At 29.4% G+C, this 1,637-nt stretch overlaps 1 protein-coding gene across 1 annotated transcript in view; it reads right to left on the bottom strand.

The window, feature by feature from the left end:
* The window catches only part of LOAG_17817 (hypothetical protein), a gene marked incomplete at both ends in the record, with an annotated part of 5,374 nt that overhangs the window by 1,378 nt on the left and 2,359 nt on the right, over positions 1 to 1,637 (bottom strand). Inside the window, 3 exons of the mRNA XM_020450481.1 lie at positions 522 to 655; positions 828 to 988; positions 1,483 to 1,628. Of these exons, the coding sequence (XP_020305831.1) occupies positions 522 to 655; positions 828 to 988; positions 1,483 to 1,628 (441 nt within the window). The remainder of the gene's footprint in view (positions 1 to 521; positions 656 to 827; positions 989 to 1,482; positions 1,629 to 1,637) is intronic.

Here is a 1,637-nt window from a genome sequence, read left to right on the forward strand (position 1 = left end):
ATAAATGTCGGTGATTTTCTTAAAATATTTCAATTAATTTGTTCGAATTTCAAATCCATTCTCTTTATCTCGTTTATTAACCAATTTTTTCTTTTTTTGCATGTTTTTTTTCTTTTTTTCGTTACAAGTCGTTTCAAGATGCAATATAATGTGTCCTTGAAAACCTTATCTGCTTATCTGTCCATACCTTTAAATTTTTTCAAACACGAACTTCTATATCAGCATGGCTTATGGAATTTTCATATTTGAACTTTTTATTTAAATCCCAAATATATATATGTGCAGCAAGATGTCAAGAATTTTTAAAGTTCTAGTTTACTCAAAATTAATGTAACCTAAATTACCAAGAATGTGGTTAAAGTATGATCGGGACTAACCAGTAATGTGATCAGAGACCGGAATCCGGAATTGCAAAATGTTCATTCACAATTATCATCGTTCACTCATAGGTACGAATCTAATTAACAGCTCTTTTTGCTTTCCGTAATTTATGAGCATTCATAGGTTGTTACTAATAATACCTTAAGATTATTCTCTGGATACTGCACATTGGATACGATAACAGAATCCAAAGAGCAACCGTTTTCGATTATTTCCATCTTACGGCCATCTTCCGCTTCCGCTGAACATTCCTTTACCCAAATGCCATAAATCCCTGTGAGAATGATAATTAATCAATTGGAAATTCCATATAGTACGTTTTCTATATATTTTTTTTCATTTTTCACATTTTTCTTTCTTAATAAATGGAAATCTTTCACTCACAATTACACTTTTTTTTTTTGACTTGTCCTTTAATTATGCCATTTATTAATAATTTAATTCACCGTCTTTAGAGTTCAAATGCCAAATGTACATCAATGGATCACCAACAGAGACTACTCTTGCTGATTTCATATTTGGATTCGGTAGATGTCCCTGAACAACAGTTAGATTCACGAATGGCATGTCAGCTGTTCCACTGACTGTACCACTTGTACTCTTTTCTCTGCAATACTAATAATTTCAAAAAAGCAAATTTTCGAATTATATTTTAGTTAAAAATAGCTTTGCTTCTGTTTCTTTTGATTTGCATACTTGTATAATTCTTTACTTTTGTATTAGTATATTTAAAATTTTCGCAACTTTATTGTTTGAATTGGCAGTAATAAGTATTAATGTAAAATCAATACTATTTGCCCAAATCAATAATCATTGAAAATGTTTACTGTTTCATCCTATTACTTACTTTTTTCATGTTTACATTTTGACAATAGGTTAAAATAAAGTTGACAGTAAAATGCTTTTGTCAATGAAAAAGTGGAATAAATTAAGAAATTCAATCATAAAGGATTTATAAATGTTTAAGAAAACGACAAATTACTTCTTGGAAAAAGAGATAATGCAAAAGAAAAAAAGTAGGCATAAGGAGAAATTTTAATTTGTTTTTCTTTCTTTTCCCAATATTGAAATAATAAAATTTGCAAAATAAAATTAACATACGCTATGAAATTGAATTTGGTTGCGACCTTGAAGGACTGTTGTTGGAAAATGCAATGTACCGCAAATGAACGATCGTCGGCGGTGACAAAGTTTGGATGGAAACTGAAGACGAATACCACAAATATTTCAACTTCTTTTGTTTCAGACTAAAATTT

Source organism: Loa loa, assembly GCF_000183805.2.
Source record: "Loa loa unplaced genomic scaffold supercont3.133, whole genome shotgun sequence".
NCBI classification, from domain to species: domain Eukaryota; kingdom Metazoa; phylum Nematoda; class Chromadorea; order Rhabditida; family Onchocercidae; genus Loa; species Loa loa.